The sequence below is a fragment of the Canis lupus genome, chromosome 8 (genome assembly GCF_011100685.1).
Source record: "Canis lupus familiaris isolate Mischka breed German Shepherd chromosome 8, alternate assembly UU_Cfam_GSD_1.0, whole genome shotgun sequence".
Lineage (NCBI taxonomy): Eukaryota > Metazoa > Chordata > Mammalia > Carnivora > Canidae > Canis > Canis lupus.
The window spans coordinates 35,768,126-35,789,471 of NC_049229.1; the positions used below are offsets into that span (position 1 = coordinate 35,768,126).

General features: G+C 33.0%; 1 protein-coding gene across 6 annotated transcripts in view; it reads right to left on the reverse strand.

The window, feature by feature from the left end:
• Positions 1–738: 738 nt before the first annotated feature.
• The window catches only part of C8H14orf39 (chromosome 8 C14orf39 homolog), a 55,487-nt gene continuing 34,879 nt past the window's right edge, over positions 739–21,346 (reverse strand). For 3 of the 6 annotated variants that reach the window (XM_038544866.1, XM_038544868.1, XM_038544867.1), the window contains exons 14-18: positions 17,039–17,097; positions 15,753–15,931; positions 13,592–13,730; positions 8,951–9,008; positions 741–1,676 (exon numbers count right to left, since the gene is read on the reverse strand). In XM_038544866.1, coding sequence (XP_038400794.1) covers positions 1,477–1,676; positions 8,951–9,008; positions 13,592–13,730; positions 15,753–15,931; positions 17,039–17,097 — 635 coding nt within the window. In that variant the 3' untranslated portion in view covers positions 741–1,476. Of the gene's footprint in view, positions 1,677–8,950; positions 9,009–13,591; positions 13,731–15,752; positions 15,932–17,038; positions 17,098–21,346 lie in introns of all 6 variants that reach the window. The other 3 variants (XM_038544869.1, XM_038544870.1, XM_038544865.1) reach the window with 3 other exon arrangements.

Genomic DNA, 21,346 nt, shown 5'->3' on the forward strand with positions numbered 1-21,346 from the left:
TATACTTTTATAATTTTAGGTGTCAGCAGCATCAAACTACCACACAATTAGTTGTTATGACCTGGAACCTATCACCACATACCTGGATCAGCGCAACTGCCTCCTACTTGATTTAGTTCTAATTTCTCCCAACTCTAACTGTATTACCTAATTAATGTTTCTTAGTCATTCCTTTTATCTTGCAACTCCGGCATTTAAGAAAGAAGTTCCTTATCAGCTTCAGAAACCAAGTCAAAACACCTGAAGATTCTCTATAAATCAGTAGGTTATGAAAAGATTTATTACTCATATAATGACATTTTCTAGCAAGAGTAGGCCGGACCTAGTTTGTCTGAAAAAGACTTGAGCAATCAGAGAAAGGAGACTAGCTGTGAGTTTTCATGCTGTTTGGGAGTGGGACCAGAACAAGAGTTCCTATGTATAGCTTGAACTTCCCACTGGTGCTAAAGGTAGGAACATCTGGGCTTTCTTATCAGCTTGATCAGATATGGAGCAGAAGGGAAAGAAAATGCAGTGAAGCTTAAAATCTGTCAGCAGTCACACACCAAAATTTGGAGTCAAACTCTTTATTACTCAATAACTCAATGTAACTAATTACACAAAATACAAAGATGTTGAGTAATATGTTTATAAAATTTCATCAAATTTTAATTATCTTCATTTAACCTATATTAACAAGCAAATGCTGCATATAAAACATGAAGGTGAATTTTTTTGTTAGAGATAGAAAACAAAATTTTAAATGTTCTTCAAAAAAGTTTAAGCAAGAAAATATAACAGTATCATCATTAATACAATCTAATTTTCAGAAATGATTTGAGCCCTTCGTATTTAATTTCTTTCCATTAAAGATATTAGAATAACTAATAAAAGTAGAATTTTATTATTTGTTATATTAGAAGAAAATAACATTTCATTCACTATCAATAACATGAATTCTGTGAGATTATTATTAAAGTACCACTCTTTATACTACAACAAAAGTGAAGCATACATGAAACACAGTAGTTTTAAAAGCATTTTTTAGTAGCTAATGTACAAAGTATACCTCAGCATTAATTGTGCATTAGTTACTGCTAAAAGATCTTCTGAGGGTCTAAAGTTCTGGTTCTTATCAAAGCACCTAAAATACTACCAGAATGAAACTTAGTTTCTGGGGAGAAGCAGACTTAAAATTTATAGTACAGACTAACGAAAAGGCATCAAATTCTATTAAGATTAATTCTGCCTAAAAATGGCTTGCAAAATCAAAACCAAAATAAATAACAATAGCAAATACCGCAAATAAAAACAAAATTTGATGACACAGGGTTAATTTCCCTCAATATTTAAATTTAATCAAATAATATAACTATAATAATCTATTATTGCTTTAATCAACAAAAGATAGTAGTCTTCATTTTTAAAGTAATAATGTAAATGTATGCCCTAAATGATCACAGAGCAGTTAAATAATTTGAGAAATTAGTAATTAGTTCAAAAAAAAGTAAATTGTGTTGTATTTTGTGAGGAAGATGAAAAACCTTTTACAGAAGAAGATGTTGAGTTTTGATCCTGTTCAAATGAAAATGGAAAACTAAAATCATCTTTTCCAGTTCCAAATGTATGAGTTGAAGAGTCTGATGAAAAAGAAAATGTAAAAGCATCTTCTCTTTCTGATTTCCCAAATAAGTTTCCTGAGGAAGATAAACATCACAATATCATACTATTCATGTTACATTATTTGCATAATCTACTGAATTACAACATACTGTAAACAATAAATAGGGTAACACTGAATCACTTATAAAGTTGATATTTAACTGTATTTCTATGTGCAAACAACTGTCCTTTGTACTATGAAAAATCAAGTAGATTCAAACTTACTTTCAAATAATTTGAACTCAAGTGTAAATAGGGGTAGCATATATGGTTTAAAAAAAGGGTGGGGGATAAAACAACTCAAATGGAGAGAAAAGCACAGAGGCACAGAAACAGGCATGCATAGAAGTATAAGAGAAATCAGTTCAGCCTGTCAGGAGCACTGAGAAATAATAAGTTATTAAAAGGTATTAAATAAGATGAGCTTGGAAAGACTGCTGAATGGACATTCAGTCCAGAATCCAGACTTTGATATGTAAGGGGAAGCCATTAAAAGTTTTCAAGTGGAGGGGCACCTGAGTGGCTCAGTCGGGTAAGCATTGGACTTCTGTTCAGGTCATGATCTCAAGATTGTGAGATCAAGTCCCATCTCCCACTCCACACTGGCTGTAGAGACTGCTTAAGATTCTCACTCTTCTTCTCCCTCCCTCCCAACAAAATAATTTTAAAAAATTTTTTTTAAGTTTCAAGTGGAGATATGACAGGATTTGAACTACTTTCTGAGAATTACTAAGGAAAGAATGCATTAAGAGGCTGAAATAGTAGAGTATCTAGAAGTGGGTAGGGATAACAGGAAAGAGATGACGAAAAGTTTGGTCTTATAGTCATAGCAAAGGGAATAGGGAAAGAAATAAGAAATGCTGGATCTGAGAGATACTGCAGAAGTCAAACTTATTCAACTATTGTTTATAAGTTACTACAATGTATTGCTTGTGGCATTCATTGTTCAAGGAAACGGACAGAATAGTGAAAAGGTTCTAGAGTTCTAAAAGGAATATTTTAAGATTTTTAAAAAATTTATTTTAGAGAGAGAGTACAAGTGTGTGTGTATGTGGGGGCGGGGGGGGCAAAGGGGAAGGGAGAGGAAGAAAATCTCAAGCAGACTCCATGCTGAGCATGGAGCCTTATGCAGGGCTCTATCTATCTCATGATCCTGAGAACATGACCTGAGCTAAAACCAAGAGTCAGATGCTTAACCAACTGAGCCACTCAGGTGGGAATTTCTGAAATCAACTTTGCTTAACTGATTATTTGGATAATGACTCCAAGAATTGCCCCTTAGGGAGAACATTATTTAATATTCATTATATTATGTAAGACTGTAAATATAAAAATATGTTTAGTATATTTATTATTATTTTTAATTATTATTAAACTCAAAATGCACAGTAATCTAAAATCTTACTTGAAGCAAGTCTGTTAAAGCACCTGTATTTTTTTCCATGGAGAACCAATTCAATTAGTACATTAAGCAGAACAATTTACTTTGTGGTACTTTGAAGATTCATGTATCTTTAAAAACCTCAATTATGTCACCCTAGATAAAGCTGAGCCAACCAGAATTAGGATGGGTGCATGGAGGGATGGTTAGAAAGACAGATGGACTAATTACCAGATACTTGAGTTCTTCCTCTATCCCTTTATTTTTCCATTGACTTCAGTACACATCCATAAGACTTAAACAAGGGAAAATAGCTGTAATATAGCTACAGGCTCAGAAAAAACTAAAATCTCTAATCTGTCTTTGAATAAATGAATATGATTTTTAATTTAATTTCAGAAAAAACGTTCTTATGAAGTCTTCATTATAAATTATAAATAATATAATTATAAACTATAATTTATATATAAATTATATATATATCATTATAAATAATATAATGCAAGGTGCTGGACAATTCAAAGGTGAATAAAACAGAACCCCTGTCCTCAAAGACCTGTGGTTAGAAGAGATTTTATATATATTGATAAATAGTAACAAAAAATAGAATATTTAAAAGTATATCAAAAAAGAAAAATGCAGAAAAGTGAAGGAAAGATCTTTTTGGAATGAAAAGTTGAAGGGAAAAAAAGGATTTATGGAACCTGGTCTTGCAAGATGGTTAGAAAGAAATGGAAGTTGGAGTGCTTGGGTGGCTCAGCTGGTTAAGTGCCTGCCTTCAGCTCCGGTCATGATCCTGGGGTCCTGGGACTGAGCCCCACATCAGGCTCCCTGGTCAGTAGGGAGCCTGCTTCTCTCTCTCCTCCCCGCCTGTGCTCTTTGTTGCTATCTCTGTCTCTCTGTCTTTCTCTCAAATAAGTAAATAAAATCTTTTAAAAAAAGAAATGGAAGCTGAGGATTTCAGGAAGAAAAATATGGGAAAGAAAGGTGGGCATATTTGGGACGTAGTGAGTTCTTCAGTCTGGCCAAAAGTATACCTTATTCTTATAAGAAAAAAAGCTTAAAATATATGTTAGAACAAGGTTAGATACATCACATTAACAGAATAAAAGAAAATAATCATATGATCATCTCAATAGATGCAGAAAAAGCATTGACAACACTCAAAATCCATTCATGATAAAAACTTAACAATTTAGGCATAGAAGGAATACGTCTCAATATAATAAAGGCCATATATGACAAGCCCACAGATAACACCATACTTCATGGTGAAAAGAGGAGAGCTTTTCCTTTAAGATCAGGAACAAGATAAAGGTGCCTGCTGTTACCACTCCTATTCATAGTAGTACTAGAAGTACTAGGTAGAGCAATCAGGCAAGGAAAAAGAAATAAAAGGCATTCAAATTAGAAAGGAAGAAGTAAATCGGACTCTATGTACAGATTACATGATTTTATATATAGAAAATCCTAAAGACTCTACCAAAAAACTGTTATATCTAATCAATTAATTCAGTAAAGTTGCAGGATATAAAATTAATATACAAAAAATCAGTAGCATTTCTAAACACCAACAAAAATTATCTAAAAAAGGAATTTTTAAAAATGATCCTCTTTACAATAGGCTAATATTATAAATATTGTACTGAATAAAATATTTAGGAATAAACTTAACCAAGAATGCTAAAAGACCTCTACTCTGAAAACTACAAGACATTGGTAAAAGAAATTAATGAAGACACAGATATATGGAAAGTTATCTTGTGTTCATGTATTGGAAGAATTAAGATTGTTAAAATATCACTACTACTGAAATCCATCTATAGATTCAATGCAATCCCTACCAAGATTCCAATGGCATTTTTTTATAAAAGTAGAAAAAATGCTCCCCAAATTTATATGAAACCAGAAATGACCCCCAAAAGCCAAAACAATCCTGAGAAAGAACAAAATGGGAGGCATCACACTTCCTGGTTTCAAGTTAAATTATCAAGCTATATTAATCAAAACAGTATGGCACTGGCATAAAAAACAGACAAAAGGATCAACAGAACAGAGCTGAGAGCCCAGAAATAAACCCACGCATATATATAGTCAACTAACATTTGACAAGGGAGGCAAGAATACTCAACGGAGAAAAGACAGTCTCTTCAATAGTGCTGGTAAAATTGGATACTTACATGTAAACAGAATGACATTAGACTCCTATCTTACACCACTCACAAAAATTAACTTGAAATGGATTAAAGATTTAAATTTAAGACTTAAAACCATGGAAGTCCTAAGGACTCCATGACATAGGTCTTGACAATAATTTTTTAAAGATTTTATTTATTTGAGTGAGAGAGAGAACATGAGCCAAGAAAGAGGCAGAGGGAAAAGGAAGGCGACAATGATTTTTTGAGTATGACACCTATAGTATAAGCAACAAAATTCAAAAAATTAACAAATGGAACTACATCAAATTAAAAAGTCTCTGCACAGCAAAAGAAAAAATAAAGTGAAAAGTGAGAAGGCAACCTAGAGAACAGGAAAAATATTTACAAATCATGTATCTGATAAAAGACTAATATCCAAAATATATAAAGACCTCACACAACTCAATAGCAAAAAATTAATAATTCCATTAAAAACAGGCAAATGACCTGAGTAGACATTTTTCCAAAGAAGATACTACAAGGCCAACAGGTACTATGGTGGCCAACAGGTATATGAAAGGATGTTCAACATCACTAGTCATTAGTGAAATGCAAAAAATCAGTAGCATTGATGATTGCCATCATCAAACCCACAATGAAATATCATCTCACATCTGTTAGAATGCTCCTTATCAAAAATACAAGAGATAATAAAAGCTGGCAAGGATGTACAGAAAAGGGAACACTTGAACACCACTCGTAGTATTGTAAACTGGTATTGCCACTATGGAAAACAGTATGGAGGATTCTCAAAAAGTTAAAAATAGAGCAACCATATGATCTAGCAACTCTACCTCTGGGAATATATCCAAAGAAGATGAAAACACTATCTCAAAATGATATGTGCACCCCCATGTTATAGCAGCAATATTTGTAACAGGCAAGACATGGAAACAACTTAAGTGTTCATCAGTAGATGAATGGATAAAGCAGTTGTATATATATATATATATACACACATGTATATATATGTATGTGTATATATGTTATATATATGTGTGTGTGTACACAATGGAATATTATTGAGGCATAAAAAAACAAGGAAATCCTGCCATTTACAGTAACACTAATGGCATTATGTGAGTGAAGTAAGTCAGCGAAAGACAAATGATGTATGATCTCACTTATATGTGGAACTGACAGAAAGAATGGAAAGAAAGAGAAAAAGAAAAAAGAAATGAAAAGAAAAAAGAAAACCCCACTCAGAAAAAGAGATCAGATTTGTAGTTACCAGAGGTTGGGGGCGGAGGAGGGGAATTTGAAGGAAAGTAGTCAAAAGATACAAACTTCCAGTTATAAGATAAATGGTACTAGGGAAGTCATGTACAACATGATGACTATAGTTAACACTGCTATATGATATATAGGAAAGATATCTAGAGAGTAAATCCTAAGAGTTCTTAACACAAAGAAAATTATTTTCATTTTTTCTTTTTCTTTTTACTGAATCTATATGAGATGTTGGATATTCTTTAAACTTACTGCAATAATCATTTAAAAATATATGTAAGTTGAGCCTTTACACTGTACATCTTAAATCTATCCAGTCATGTATGTCAATTATATTAATAAAACTGGAAAAAAGACTAGAAAAATAAGGTCCTAAAGTTTAGAAGTCAGGGAAGGAACATATAAATTTGATCAGGACCTATATTATAATATTTGAAGTGAATGAGTGTCAAATGACTAAGGTTGTCAAAGGAAAGAATATTAAATAAATTTATTATTTTAGATAGTAGGCATTTAAAGAATGTCTACAATTGGTAGATACATTCTGGTCTCAAAGCATTACATGCCATTTATGATAATTCCAAAATTTATGTTTCCACACCGCTGAATTCCAGATTCATATATACAATTTCCTACTTTACTTTTACTTAGCTATCTAATATTATAGGCTTTTCAGTTGTTAACAGTTCCAAAACTAAACTTCCAGCTCCTGTCAATCTCTAATGTATGGCCTTCCATATTCCAATAAATGACATTTCCATTTTATAGTTACTCATGTCAAAATCTTCATATTATCTTTATTTCTTTCCTTTATACCTAACATCTGGTCCATAAGCAAATCCATACAACTTTATCTTCAGGAAAAAAAATAAAAATAAAATAAATAAAATAAAAAAATAAAAAAAAGAACCCTTAATAACCAGATCTGACCACTTCTCACCACTTCCACTACCACTATCCTTGCCATCATTAATTCTCACACATATTATTTTAGTTACCTATCAATCTCCCTGATTACACCCTTGTTTCCATACAGTCTATTCTCCATATAGCAGCTAAATAATTCTCTTAAAACCTATTAAATCACTTCGGTCCTTTGCTCAAAACTCTCCAATAAGCTTCCCATCTCACTTAGGAGAAAAACCCAAAGTTCTTAATTGTCTTAGGGCCCCATATGGTTTGCTCTCCCTCCAACCTTTCTGATTTAATCTCTTATGAGTTTGTCCTTTCTTACTTGATTCCACTAATTTACCCTCAATTCAATGAACATACTGAGCATGCTCCCATCTCAAGACCTTTGCATCCACTGCCTAGAACACTTATCCTAGTAGGTTGTACCTGGCACTTCCTTCTGGTCTTTGCTCAATGCCTTTCAGTGATGCCTTCCCTTACTCTCTTGTATCACAATCACCTTCCCAATCCAAGTACTCCCTATTTCCTTTACTCTGTTTCACTTTTCTTAATAATATTTATCACCACCAGTAAGTAAAGAGGTAACATCAAGCCTGCACTCATTCAAGACCACCTGGAAGAATGATCTTGAAGTCTTATTTCTCACAGCACTATTTTCTTAGAAAATACAGAATTAAAATAAATGTATAATGTTGTATCTTCCTAGTGTACTGTGAGGGACTGCACTTGAAGTAGATGAGATGAGTTCAAGGTGACCTACATGCACCATACCTTTTGTCCATAGTAGCCTAACATGTCCCGTGTGAGTGAGGTGACAAATGAAACCTTATAATTTGGGGAGCTGGTGGGCTGGTGAGATTAAGATGCCATAAATGCTGTTATTACCTATTCTGTATCTTTCTATAAACCTAAGTAAATCTAATATTAGATTAAAAGTTGTAATGTATGGATCCAACTGCCTATTCAAACCCTTATCAACTGCTGTTTCATGCACCTGACATATAATCATTTTTCTACTTTCAGTTTCTCCCACCAGAACAAAAACCCCATTAGAATTTTTCATTCTTGTCCACTATTCTATGACCAGAGCCAAATATAAAATATACTATATGTATATACACATACATTTAAAATATAAAAACATAAATATTTTTATACTGGATATAAAATATACTATATGTATACACACACACACATATATATATATATTTATATGTTGAATTAATCATAGGACAAAAGAAGAAAGAAGATCCAATAAAAAGTAAGCACCAAAGAGATCAGAGGAAATCTATAAACTTCAGAAAGATGAGAATAGTCAACTACATTAAATGCTGCAAAGATAGTAAATATGATAATAAACACAAGATTCCCATAATGTTTAATAATTGTTAAGTCACTAGTAATACTGGAGAATTTGGTGGAGTAGTGAGAAAAGAAGTTAAATTGCTACCAGAAATAATTAGTGAGTGTTGCAGAAGTAACAATTTTAAAAGAATAAACTGAGGGCCTGAGAAAATCAGAGGCAAACTAAATAAAAAGTGGAGAAATTAACATGTTTTTTATATGCAGCAAACTTCAAATCACTTACCAATTTCTTGTTGTGATGAGAGAAGGTTTAAATTTCCTGCGGAATTATGTTCACTAAACTGAAAAAATAATTTTCATTCATTATTACTCATGAAGTCAGTAGAACAGTATATATATGGCATTTATATTTGACTATAAAGCCTGGTTCTTCTAATTAGCATAATAAATATAGACAAAATGATAAGAGCCTATAGCATACTACTGTACTTTAAAAAAAGAGACCTATCTTTAAAACCTATCATTTGCTTATAGTAAAATAAGGCTCATTTTCTATTTAATTCATTTCTTTTATCTTATTTTTTCATTATATTTACATTGGGTTTACTTTGTTCTTATTTTTCTAGATTTTCAAGGTAAAAACCTAATTACTTATTTAAGACTTTTCTATTAATTGAATTACTTAAAATAATTAAATTATTTAAAGCTATGGTTTTGTTCTGGTTTTGCCAACATTCTTCAATTTTGATATACTGAATTTTCATAATCATTCATTTCAAAATCTTTTCTAATTTTTCTCATGATTTCTTCTTTGATCCATGGCCTAATTATTTACAATTTTTCTTCTCTGTTATTATTGATTTCTAATTTAGTTATATTGTGGGCAGAGAACATATTCTTGTGATTTCAATCCTTTGAAATTTATTATGACTTATTTTATGGCCCAGAATATGGTCTTGGTGAATGTACCAGCAGCACTTGAAAAGAATATACAGGCACACCTCAGAAATATTACAAATTTGGTTCCAGATCACCACAAAAATGTGAATACACAATAAAGGAGATCAAATGAATTTTTTGGTCTCCCAATGCATATAAAAGTTACGTTTACGGGATCCCTGGGTGGCGCAGCGGTTTGGCGCCTGCCTTTGGCCCAGGGCGTGATCCTGGAGACCCGGGATCGAATCCCACATCAGGCTCCCCGTGCATGGAGCCTGCTTCTCCCTCTGCCTGTGTCTCTGCCTCTCTCTCTCTCTCTGTGACTATCATGAATAAATAAATAAATAAAAATTTAAAAAAAATTTTAAAAAAAAGTTACGTTTACACCATACTATTAAGTGTGCAACAGCATCATGTCTTAAATGCACATACTTAATATTTTAAAATACATTTTGCTAAAAAAAAATGCTAACCTTCATCTGAGCTTTCAGTGAGTTTTAATCACTGACCACAGAACTCCATAACAAATATAATAATGAAAGAGTTTCAAATATTGTGACAATTACCAAAATGTGACACAGAGATACAAGGTGAGATAATGCTGTTGGAAAAATGATGCCAGTAGACTTGCTTGGCAGAGGTTTGCCACAAACTTTCAATTTATTAAAAAAAAAAGCAGTATTTTCAAAGTATAATAAAATAAGACATGCCCATATAAGCTGCTATTGCTGGATGTGGTTGGTATTCTCTACATGTCAGTTAGGTCAAGGGAATTGGTGGTGGTGTTCAGATTTTATAGATCTTTATTGATTATGTTGTGTAATTCAATCAATTTTTGAGAGAAGAGTACTAGAAATCTCCACACAAGTTTGTGTTTTTTTTTCTATTTCTCCCTTTAATTTGGTCAATTTTTGTTTCTGTACTTTTTTTCTAGTATAGTTGACATACAATGTTACATTAGTTTTTGGTATACAACTTCGTGAATTGACAAGTTTATATATTATGCTATGTTTATATATTATGCTATGTTCATCACATTGATAGCTACAATCTGTCCCATTACATTGCTATTACATATCATTGTATTACTTATTGTCTGCTTTTCATTTGTTTCTGTATTTTGAAGCTATTATTAGGCATATACACATTTGTCATTATTATATCTTCCTTAAGAACTGGCCCCTTTATCCTTAAGAAATCTCCTTCTTTATATCTAGCAATATTCCTTGCCTTGAAGATTACCTAAAATCATATAAGTATAGCCATTTTACCTTCTTATAGTTTTTTTATATATCTTTTTCTTTCCATTTACTTTTTTTACTTTCAAGATTTTACTTATATTGCAGTTAGTTAACCACAGTATGAGTTTCAGGTGTAGAACTTACTGCTTCATCACTTACATATAACACCCAGTGCTCATTACAAGTGCCCTTTTTAATGCCCATCACCCATTTACTCCATCCCCCCACCCATCTCCTCTCTAGCAACACTGTTTGTTCCTGATTGTTAAGAGTTTCTTATAGTTTTCTTCCCTCTCTGTTATCTTTATTTTTTCTTCTCTTCCCCATGTTCATCTGTTTTGTTTCCTAAATTCTACATTTGAATGAAATCCTACTTGTCTTTCTCTGATTGACTTATTTCGCTTAGCATAATACCCTCTGGTTCCAACCATATCATTGCACATGGCAAGATTTCATTCTTTTTAGTGACTGATTAATATTCCAGTGTGTGTGTGTGTGTGTGTGTGTGTGTGTATCATATCATTTGCAAATAGTGAAAGTTTTATGGGTGCGAAGGAGAGCACTTACTGTGATGAGCACTGGGTGTTGTATGTAAAAGTGATGAATCACTAAATTCTACCCTGAAATTAATATTACACTGCATGTTAACTGGAATTTAAATAAAAACTTGAAAAAATAAAAAATAAAGTGTGTTTCTTATTGATAGCTTATAGTTAGGTCATGCTTTTTGATCCACTCTTAAAATCTCCACCTTTAATGGAGTGTTTAGCCCATTTATAGTTAATGTGATTATTAAAACCTCATATTTTGGTCTAACATTTTACTGTTTGTATTCTGTTTGCTTTCTCTGTGTCTTGTTACTTTATTAATTCTCTGCTTTATTTTGGGTTAATGGGGTTTTTTTAGAATTCCATTTTAATTATTGCCAATCTTAATTTGAACATTTTCTTGATTATGCTTGACCAGGAAATTTAGCAATTATCTGCCAATCTCATTCCCCACCCCAACACTACTACAAAGTAAAACAAAACAAAAAGTTAAAGTTGAACCATCTTGCCAGGATCCCAATTAGATTAGAACTGGATTACATTTATAAATTATTTTGGGAAGAAATAAATATTTACAGTATTTTATTCCCATCTATCTACTTGGTATGTCTCTCCATGCACTCAATAAGTTTTTAGTAATTTTTGTGGTTTGCTTTATCCATATGTACATGTTTCCTGTTAATGTTACATATATGTATTTTATATTAAAGTTAATATTGAAAAAATAAATAAATAAATAAAGTTAATATTGTAAATGGTAATTGTCTAACTATATTCTACTTTTTTTATACCCAGCACATACCTTCTGGGAATTACCTGGTTTTAAAATAAGCTTTGAAATAAAAATTGGGAAAAAATTGAAGACATGAAATGCTATGAAATGTATAGTACTATATCAACCATTAATAAACTTATAATTTCAACAATTTAATATAATGTGAGGAGTGTAGGAATAAAATATTTTAATTCACTAAAATTAGCTAAATGTGACTAATTTAAATGAGCAACAAAAATACAATACTTATTATATTACACTGCTACATACATTAGCATTATTAAGTGGGTAGAATTTTTCTAAGGCTTTATGCATATAAACTCATTCAATATCCATAAAACCAATAGATAAAAGTTCTTATTTCCATGTTACAGACGAGAAACAGAGAGCTATGTACTCAAAATCCTACATCCTGTACACACTCAACTAGTGTGGCATCAGAGTCTAGTCTTAGCCACTACACCATGCTGTCTCTACTGATCAAATAAAGCACATCTTAACTTTCAGTTTCAATTGCCAAATATAGAAATAAGCACTTGACTGTTTTATCACTGTATAACAGAAATCACTATTAGAAGAAAATTAGGTCTTTTATTAACTAATAATGTTGCTATGTACATACACATATAACCTGGAGAATTTTTCACAATAAGAATGTGCAAAGTTCATTTAGAAGTTAGGCACATGAACTATAAAGCCAAATTAATTTTAAACTGCCCTTTAACTGCAATTTAAGTCATCCCTATCCTGAAATTGCTTTTTTTATCAACAGATATCAACTGAAGGCACCTGAAGTTCAAAACAACATAATGGGGGAATTCTGCCACACTATCCATACTCAGAATCTTTTTTAAAAAGTTGCCTCTGCTGGGCAGCCTGGGTGGCTCAGTGGTTTAGTGCTGCCTTCAACCCAGGGCTTGATCCTGGATACCCGGGATCGAGTCCTGCGTCAGGTTCCCTGCATGGAGCCTGCTTTTCCCTCTGCCTGTGTCTCTGCTTCTCTCTCTCTGTGTCTGTCGTGAATAAATAAATAAAATCTTTTTTAAAATTGCCTCTGCTTTGTACTCTGTCCCAAACAGTTTGATACTAAAGAAATTACTTGAGGGGCATCTGGGTGGCTCAGTCAATGAAGCCTCCAACTATTGGTTTCCACTCAGGTCATGATCTCAGGGTCGTGATATGGAGTCTCAAACAGAGCTCCACACTCAGTGGAGAGTCTGCTTAAGATTATCTCCCTCCCCCTCTGCCCCTTCTCTCTCATAAATACATCTTAAAAAAGAAAAATTCCTTCTTTCTCCCTCTGCCCCTCCCTACCCGTTTGTGTGTGTGTGTATGTGTGTGCTCTCTCCCTCTTAAACAAATATTACTTGAGGTTCCAGTGTACAGTTTGTTAGAAATAAAATTTTAACTTCTCACATTACCTGATCTGATGAGATTTCTGAATCAAATATGGTAGAATCAAATAAATTCAATCCAGGAGATCTAGAAGTATAATTCATAAGAAAAGAAAATCCAGGGGATTCCTTTTGTGTTTGACCTTCAGGAATTATATTTCTATTTCTGTTACAGAAAAATAAAAAATAATTAAAATGTTAAAAATATATTACTAAATATTGCAGGCTGGTAAGCACCATAAGCAATAGCACAGAAGTAAGAATTAGCACAGCAGTGAAAGGGAGGGAATAGTTATTGAAGTGACAAACCTCTTGAGAAAAAGATGGCTTGAGGTGGAGAATAATGTTAAAGTAGAACAATCAATTACGAAATAAAAATCAATTCCAACTGAGAATATACTGTCAGGCTCTATTCTAGATATCTCCACTGGCATTAACGTACTTATTCCTCACAGTAACTCTATGAAATTGGTACTATTATTCCCATCTCCATTTTACAAAAGAAAATTCTGAAATCTAGGAAGGTTAAATGACTTTCTCTCAAGAAATTTAAGTGCCAGAATTGGGATTTGAATTCAACAATCCAGATTCAAAGTCCAAGCTCTTAACTTTGAGGCTATACTGTCTCCAAGATCTTGAGTGTCAATTACAAGGTTATAGTCTTGATGAGGAGTCAGCTATTATATATTATTGCATAAGGAAGTTAAACTATAAAATTATTTGGGAAAAATAATTAGAGAATAGAGTGGCTAAATACATGAATTCTGGAGATAGAGCTGCCTGAGTTTGAATTTCAACTCAATTACTGACAAGTTGTATCACCTGGGATTGTTTCCTCTTCTATAAAATAAGCATAATGTATTTACATCTCATAAAGTTGTGAATATTAAATGAGCAATATTTATAAAATATATTTTTAAATACTTTATTCATTTATTCATCAGAGACAGAGAGAGAGACAGAGACAGAGACAGAAAGAGAGTTGGGGGTAGAGGCAGAAACACAGACAGAGGGAGAAGCAGACTCCATGCAGGGAGCCTGATGTGGGACTCGATCCTGGGTCTCCAGGATCAGACCCTGGGCCAAAGGCGGTGCTAAACCACTGAGCCACCCAGGCTGCCCAAGCAATATTTATAAAATATTTAGATGCAGATCAGTTCTCTCATCCATAAATAGAGATTTTATTTTTTTTTTTCATAAATAGAGATTTTAGCATATGGCTGCCATATCCTTTTACAGTTCTTATATTTGATGGGTTCCACTTTGAATATATTGTATGTGAGACCACAGCATGACTTTCATATATATAAAACTCTTACTAGCAATTTAAAATGCAGAAGTAGAACATGGGTAAGAGATTTCTGAAGAGGAATCTGTTTGACATGTGTTTTAAAAGAATCTTTGGGATCCCTGGGTGGCTCAGCGATTTAGTGCCTGCCTTCGGCCCACGGTGTGATCCTGGAGACCCGGGATTGAGTCCCACATCAGGCTCCCTGCATGGAGCCTGCTTCTCCCTCTGCCTGTGTCTCTGCCTCTCTCTCTCTCTGTGTGCTCTCATGAATAAATAAATAAGATCTTTTTAAAAATCTTAAAGTTTATAGTTTTAAAGGGATTAAACTAACAAAAAGGTTAAATGCAGCCTATTCTCTTGGCTGTAAACCACAAATCTGTGGTTTCCAAAGTTAAATAATTGGGTTAGAGATACTTCTGCCTACCAAGGTAACTTAACAGGTGGCAATTCTTGCTTTACACACTACAACATAAGGAAAAATGACAGCTGGAACATTATTCAATAATGTCCACAATCTACCATACATGATTATAGCTTTTTAGCTTGACATTTAATTTTTCTGTATTTTTTTATCCTTTGGAAAATCTTAAATGTATACAGTATTGCCCACTAGATAAGTACTCAGAATTTATGCCATCTTCAGCTACATGCAGAAAAAATGGGGAAGAGGTTCTATGAAACAAGAATGGCAAAATGTTAATTGTTTAAACAGGATAATAGGTACATGGATGTTCATTATGCTAGCCTCTCTCTCCTTTGTGTATTTGAAATATTCCATAATAAAAGTTTTTAAAGTTACAGGAACTAGACATTTTACTACTCCTATCAATTATTTATATAATATTAGCTCAATATATATATAGATTCTTTAATTATAAGTATTAATTAAAATCCTACATTTCAAAAGAGGGAGTTTTAGGGAACAATAATTTCTCCAAATATTCAGGTGTTTTCACAGCTTCAGGAGTTCTTAAAAATATAGGAATTTCTGGAGTTTGTGGAAGATTCTCAGCCCTTTCTTCTACTTCATCACTATTATTTTCTATTGGCTTCCCAAAATGTTCTGCACATATAACCTGAAAATTTAAAATAACAGAAAACTATAAAACTGTTATTTTTTAAAAAGAATGTTATTACATTAACAAATTCACATACGTAAAAATGAGGTAGAAAACACCATATTAATCTATGATGTTATCATTTCATAGACAAAATAAGTAAAATAAAAATAACTGATAAAAGTAATACCAAAATATAATTGTACAAAATATGGAAAAATAATTATTTTTTAATTTTCTAATTTTTCTTTTCTTCCCAGCTCCACCTCCCTTACCGCTACCTGAAAAAAGTAAATGATAATCAGAACATACTCAAATTGATGAAGAAAAATGGTTGGGAATGATTTTTTTTTTTTTTAATTTCCACATCATGCTCTGGCTCAGGAATTGTGAATGATATCTCCTTAAATGGAAAAAGTAATTTACTTCTGAGCAATCTTATTCTCATTGGCTGTGTTTTGTACTTTTTTGTCCTTACAGATTCATTATATTTACTCTCTCTGCAAACGTTGAGCACTTGAATACTAATTTTCCTTTATATCATTTTGTAGGGTAGGAATATGATTTCTCAAATATGTTTGCTATACTAAATCCTATTTCAGAAAAAATTTGGGTCTACCAAAAAAAATTATAATGTTCTTTTTACCTGCATTTCTTGAGCAGAATTCTACTATGTCATTAGTCTTGATTTAACCCTTGGTAGCTACTTAGTAAGTCAATATACATTGTTTCTACATCTATCATTGAAGGTTTCCATTACTGAAAAATATCTTGAAGATATTTCTGTGGCAACCACTGGTCTTGAACTGCCTTAGAAAATCATTCAATTTTAACAAAATTGTTTTCTTCAGCTGTGATTTAGTTGTGGTGTCAATATATACAGTCAAATATTAGTGACAACTCTTTTTGTATATTTTCATGGTAACTTTTTGTGGCTTCATTTTTTAATCTAAAACTTATCTAAGGGATAGAAGCTTTGACACCACAGGAGCTTGATTACTACCCTAATAACATGTATATCTCACATATATAATCTTCCTTAAACTTAATCTGAAATTAAAGTGGAAACAATATTTTAAATTGGAATATTTTGCTTAGGAATTAGAAACCAAACATTTGACTTACATGTGTACATTTTGATTCTCTCAATTGTCTTACTGTCCCTTTAACTTCACACTCAGCATCTGTTTGTTATACGAGAACAAACTATTATTGCTTTTGGCAATTTTATTGTAAATAAAACACATGAACAATAAGAAATTTCCAATGTTTAACTGTCTTTGACCTACAAAAATAGCAATTTCATGCAGCTTAACCCAATACATACAGATAAAAGAATAAAACCCATATGAACATTTTAATAAAGAAAATTATAGAGAATACCCATGTAACCACCACCCAGATAAAGAAACAGAACATCACACATACTTCAAAAGGCCCATATTCCTTATATCATCCCCCTCAGCAGTCATCACTATCCTGACTTCTGTGAAGATTATTTCCTTGATTTGCTTTATATAGTTTTATCATCTAAGTAATACAGTTTTTTTTTCCTGTTTTGAAATGTTACATGATGAAACAGTAACACAGGTATTCTTTGTCTTGCTTTTTTTTGTTCAGCATAGGCTTGTGAAATTCATCTGTATTGTTTGATATAGACATAGTTTGCTTACTTGTATTGATGTAAAGTATTCCATTGTACAAACACAACACATTTATCTATTCTATCAGCAAATGGACATTTGGGGTGTTTCTACTTTGAGACTATTGCAAACAGTAATGATATGAACATTCCTTTATATATACTTTATATATACTGGTATGTATGTAGTTGCATTTCTCCAGGTATATACCTAGGAGTAGAATTACAAGGCATAAAGTGTGTCTATCTTACATTTTGCCAAATTTTAAAATATTCTCCAAAGCTTAGTTTCCAAACTATCAATTTTTGTTGTGGTACCCAGTCATCCCAAGTTACCTAAGGAACTCATTCAATTTCACCAAACTATTAGCTCTAATTATAATTTAGATACAGTCTCAACATATAGTCATTTATAAACGAGAGTTCCTCCCAATAGCTATGAGAGTTATCATGTTCCTATATTCCTATCAATACTTAGTATTGTCAGATTTTCTGAATTTGTTAATCTGTTGGATGTGTAATAATTCACTGTGGTTTTATTTTTTAGTTTCCTAATTTGCTGAGCATCTTTTCATGTGTTTATTTGCCATGAGTTTCTACATATTAAATGCCTATTTGCATATTTTGCACACATTTCTAATTGGGCTTTTTCTTTTTGGTTTGTAGTTCTTTATACTTTTTTGGAAACCAGTTCTTTGACAGGTTTATGTGTTGAAAATATATCTTCATCTTCCATGCTTTTTATAATGTCTTTTGATGAACAGAAATTCTTAAGTTTTATATAGCCAAATTTATCAACCTTTCATTTATGATTGGGCTTTTTAATTTTTTTTTAAATTCTTATTTAGCAAATTCTTTCCTACCTAGAATAGATGTTTTTCTATTTGATCATCTGAAAGCTTTGTAGTTTTGCCTGTTGCATTTAAGTCACAACTATTATTTTTACCACATATTAACTTCCTCAAAAAACAGACTTGGAGATTGTTGAAGAGTCCTTTTTTTCTCCTCATATAATTACTCGCCCTTTTGGGTATGAAGCCTTACCATATATGTTGAATGGTAGCTAGACTATGCATTTCCCCACTTATCTGTATTAGGGGTGCACTGTTCCTAGAAAACAGCCATTCCTCCTTTGACATTTTATCAGCTTAGTATATACAGAGGATTATGAACAGGTGGAACAAATCACTTGGGGCAGGTAAGATATAATTATTCCAGAAGACAGCAGGAAAAAAATCCATCTACATGGAACAAGCACATTATACTGGTTGAATATTATATTGAGAGTGAGAGAAATAGAAATAGTTTAAGACCATTCTGAATATACATTTACAGAATTTTCTACTGCCAAAATGAGCCAGTTTTTTTAAAGATTTTATTTATTTATTTAAGAGAGAGAGAGAACACAAGTAAGGGGAGCAGCAGGCAGAGGGAGAGGGAGAAGCAGGCTCTCCTTGGAGCAGGGAACCCGATGTGGGCTCCATCCCAGGGTCCTGGGATCATGACCTGAGCCACAAGTAGACACTTAACCAACTGAGCCACCCAGGTGCCCCTTATTTTTTAAGTTTTTATTTGAACTCCAGTTAGTTAACACAGTGTAATATTAGTTTCAGGTGTGCAATTTAGTGATTCAACATTTACAAACAACATCTGTTCCTCATCAAAAGTGCATGCCTTAATTCCCATCACCTATTTAACCAATCCCCCCACCTCCCTCTTCTCTGGTAACCATCAGATACCAGTTTTGTTGATTTTGTTTCCTTCAAAAACTTTTTATTTTGGTGAGGTCCCAAGACTTCATTTTTGCTTTTGTTTCCCTTGCCTCAGGAGATGTATCTAGTAAGAAGTTGCTATGGCCAATGTCAGAGGTTACTGTTATCCTCTAGGATTTTAATGGTTTACTATCTCACATTTAGCTCTTTCATTCATCTTGAATTTATTTTTATGTATGGTTTAAGAAAATAGTCCAGTTCATTCTTTTGCATACGGCTGTCTAGTTTTCCTAACACCTTTTGTTGAAGAAACTGTCTTCTTTCCATTGGATATTCTTTCCTGCATTGACAAAGATTAATTGACCATTTAACTGTGGGTTCATTTCTGGGTTTTCTACTCTGTTCCACTGACCTACATGTCTGTTTTTGTGCTAGTACCTACCGTCTTGATCACTACAGCTTTGTAATATAAGCTGAAATCTGGAATTGTGATGCCTCCAGCTTTGCTTTTCAAGGTTGCTTTGGCTATTCAGGGTTTTTTGTGGTTCCATACAAATTTTGGATTATTTGTTCTAGCTCTGTGAAAAATGCTGGTGGTATTTTGATAAAGATCGCATCATATGTATATGGATTGCTTTGGGTAATGTACACACTTTAACAGTATTTGTTCTTCCAATCCATGAGCATGGAATGTTTTTCCATTTCCTTGTGTCATCTTCAATTTCTTTATCAGTGTTTTACAGTTTTCAGAATACAAGTCTTTCACCTCTTTAGTTAGGTTTATTCCTAGGTATCTTACAGTTTGGGCACAATTATAAATAGGATTGATTCCTTAATTACTCCTTCTGCTGCTTCATTATTAGCATATAGAAATGAAACAGATTTCTGTATGTTGATTTTACATTCTATGACTCTACTGAATTCATGTTATCAGTTCTAGCAGTTTTTTGGTGGAGTCTTTCAGGTTTTCTATATAGAATATCATGTCATCTGCAAATCATGAAAATTTTACTTCTCCCCTGCTGATTTGGCTGCCTTTTATTTCTTTTTGTTGTCTGACTGCTGTGGCTAGGACTTGCAGTATTATGTTGAATAAAACTGATGAGAGTAGACATCCCTGTCTTGTTTCTGACCATAGAGAAAAGGCTCTGCTTTTCCCCTTTAAGGATGATTTTAGCTGTGGGTTTTTTGTATATGGACTTTATTATGTTGAGGTATGTTCCCTCTAAATCCATTTTGTTAAGGGTTTTTATCATGAATGGATGTTGTACTTTGTCAACTGCTTTTTCTGCATCTATTGAAATCGTATGGTTCTTACCTTTCTTTTATTAATGTGATGTATCACTTTGATTGATTTGTGAATATTCAACCACCCTTGCAACTCAGAAATAAATCCCACTTGATAGTGGTGAATGGTTCTTTTAATGTACTGCTGGATTTGGTTTGCTAGTATTTTTTTTAATTTATTTTTTATTGGTGTTCAATTTACTAACATACAGAATAACCCCCAGTGCCCGTCACCCATTCACTCCCACCCCCCGCCCTCCTCCCCTTCTACCACCCCTAGTTCGTTTCCCAGAGTTAGCAGTCTTTACGTTCTGTCTCCCTTTCTGATATTTCCCACACATTTCTTCTCCCTTCCCTTATATTCCCTTTCACTATTATTTATATTCCCCAAATGAATGAGAACATATAATGTTTGTCCTTCTCCGACTGACTTACTTCACTCAGCATAATACCCTCCAGTTCCATCCACGTTGAAGCAAATGGTGGGTATTTGTCATTTCTAATAGCTGAGTAATATTCCATTGTATACATAAACCACATCTTCTTTATCCATTCATCTTTCGTTGGACACCGAGGCTCCTTCCACAGTTTGGCTATCGTGGCCATTGCTGCTATAAACATCGGGGTGCAGGTGTCCTGGCGTTTCATTGCATTTGTATCTTTGGGGTAAATCCCCAACAGTGCAATTGCTGGGTCGTAGGGCAGGTATATTTTTAACTGTTTGAGGAATCTCCACACAGTTTTCCAGAGTGGCTGCACCAGTTCACATTCCCACCAACAGTGTATGAGGGT